This window comes from Carlito syrichta, unplaced genomic scaffold (assembly GCF_000164805.1).
Source record: "Carlito syrichta isolate Samal-C Ts95f unplaced genomic scaffold, Tarsius_syrichta-2.0.1 Scaffold99904, whole genome shotgun sequence".
NCBI classification, from domain to species: Eukaryota; Metazoa; Chordata; class Mammalia; order Primates; family Tarsiidae; genus Carlito; species Carlito syrichta.
This window is the reverse complement of record NW_007044000.1, coordinates 50,229-52,594: the sequence shown is the minus strand read 5'-3', so window position 1 is coordinate 52,594 and position 2,366 is coordinate 50,229. Positions and strand designations below refer to the sequence as shown.

General features: G+C 40.7%; 1 protein-coding gene across 1 annotated transcript in view; it reads left to right on the top strand.

Annotated features, from left to right (window-relative positions):
• The window catches only part of LOC110596107 (zinc finger protein 704-like), a 20,434-nt gene extending 18,534 nt beyond the window's left edge, over nucleotides 1-1,900 (top strand). Inside the window, exon 2 of the mRNA XM_021715239.1 lies at nucleotides 1,817-1,900. Coding sequence (XP_021570914.1) covers nucleotides 1,817-1,823 — 7 coding nt within the window. The 3' untranslated portion in view covers nucleotides 1,824-1,900. The remainder of the gene's footprint in view (nucleotides 1-1,816) is intronic.
• The last annotated feature ends 466 nt before the right edge of the window (nucleotides 1,901-2,366 follow it).

Sequence of the window (2,366 nt, the reverse complement as noted above, 5' to 3'; positions counted from 1 at the left end):
GGCTGGTCTCAAACCCATGGGCTCAGGCAGTCCTCTCACCTCAGCCTCCCAAAGTGCTAGGATTATAGGTGTGAGCCTCTGTGCCCAGTCCTGCCATTATATCTTGAAAGCATATAACTTGTTTTGATTTCATAGAGACTTTGGACATGGACTTTTGAGTTGATACTGGAATAAGTTAAGATTTGGGGGCTATAAGGATGGAATGACTGTATTTGTATGTGAGAAGGACATGAGTTTTGGGGGTAGGAGTCGGCAGAATGCAGTGGTTTGTTCCCACCAACTCACATTGAAGCTGTATCTCCAATGTGGCAGTATTGGGAGGAGGGGCCTTTAAGGATGTGATTGTCTCTTGAAGGCTCTGTCCTTATGAATGGATTAATCCATTAATGGATAATGGGATATGGGTTAGTGGGTTATCATGGGGACTGGTGGCTTTACAATAAGAAGGAGTGAGACCTGGGCTGGCATGGTCAGTGCCCTCCCCGTGTGATGCCTTGCATTACTTTGGGACTCTGGAGAGTCCCTGCTGCAAGAAGGCCCTCACCAGATGCAGCCCCTCAACCTTGGACTTCTCAACGTCTATAACTTTAAGAAATAGATTCCTAGCCGGACTTGGTGGCTCAGCCTGTAATCCTGCGCCTTTGGGAGGCTGAGGTGAGTGGATTGCCTGAGCCCACGGGTTTGAGACCCGCCTGGGCAACTTGATGAGACCTCATCTCTACAATAAATCAAAAAATCAGCTGGGCGTGGTAGCACATGCCTGTAATTCCGGCTACTCGGAAGGCTGAGGAGGAAGGATCACCAGAGCCCAGCAGGTGAGGCTGCGGTGGCTGGGAGCGGCCACTGCACTCCAGTCTGGGTGACAGAGTGAGACTCCAACTCAAAAAAAAAAAAAAAAGACAGACAGAAAGAAAGAAATTCCTTTTCTTTGTAAATGACCTAGTTTCAGGTATTCTGTTATAAGCAACAGAAAATGGACTAAAGCAACAAGTTTTATTTGGTTTCTAAATGAGGGTTAGTTTTTTCAAGAAGCAGACAATTATGGTTCTCTATTTAAAGGACATAAGCTTTGTAGTAGTCAAAGTCAATTGTTTTCAATGAGTAATTAGTATCATCACCACCACCAAATCCCATTGTACCCACAGGAAGCATTTGGAAATGTCTAGGGACCAGTTTTAGTTGTACAAGAGTCCTGCACAATGCCTAAAATTCTCCTGCCTCAAATGCCAGCCTCAAATGCACCTCATTGAGAAACATTGGTTGATTTCATTTATCATAAAATGGAACAATAGTTTAATATAATTGTATTATTATATTAACCGCACAAATTTTATTGATCAATATCAGAGAACACCAAAGATAAAGTATAGTTTGACCTCAAGTGAGCCTTACTATGAATCAGAACATTGTTCAGATATGGAAGTTTTTTGAGACATTTTACTTCTTTTTTTTAACTTAACATAATGTAAAAGTGTATTTTCAATGTTCCAGTCAGTCCTGGATATATTTGGCTGATAGTTGAAGAAATAAAATCTTCCTGCAGGCTTCGGTTATTAAAATAGAACCAACCACCCACTCATTTTATTACGTTCTGTGGAATGTTTTTGAATGACAGTATAAGTATTTTAATTGGTCTCCAGCTGATTTATAACCCCTTGTTTTATGTTTTACATTTTATGTCTCAAAATTACAAGTTACAGTGCCATTTTTATTCTATGCCATTAAAACAGGGTGAACAACATTTTTTAAAAAGAAAAAGGCAGGGTCCAATCAGAAGTCCAAGGGTCATTTATTCACACTGTCTCTTCATTTTTAGGTGCTGATACTTCTTGTCGGTCCACTGAGTCTCTCTGCTGCTGTTCATTTAAGCTCTGTGTGTGTCTATGCGGGATGGGATAGGGAGATTCCCCCACAGCTGGATCCTTGCTGCATCCAGAAAATAAAATCTGTCACTAATCTCCTGGTTTGAACACAGACTTTCTTAGTTTAGTGTCTATCCTATGCACTTCTATCTCTATGTGATGCTACACATGCCGTATGTTTTTACTCTGAGTGACTTTTCACTTTTGTTTCCATAAATGCATGTGAAAAAGTTCCTCAGGATGCTATTCATGGGACCATCGAGACTAGACAGGGAAAATAATCCTTGAATTTCTCTCCAAGCCCAAAGCCTCAAGTTTAATTTCAGTTTCATCATTTTACATGTTTTATCATCAGTGGCTCACTTAATCACAATGGCTAATTTCACATCCACTTGTTAGCTTGTTCCCAGGCTCAGCTTTGTGTGTCCAAACAGAAACAGAATCTGTAAGTAACTGTACATTTCTTTGCAGAGACCTTGTCATTTTTATGGTTGAATCTCTTTC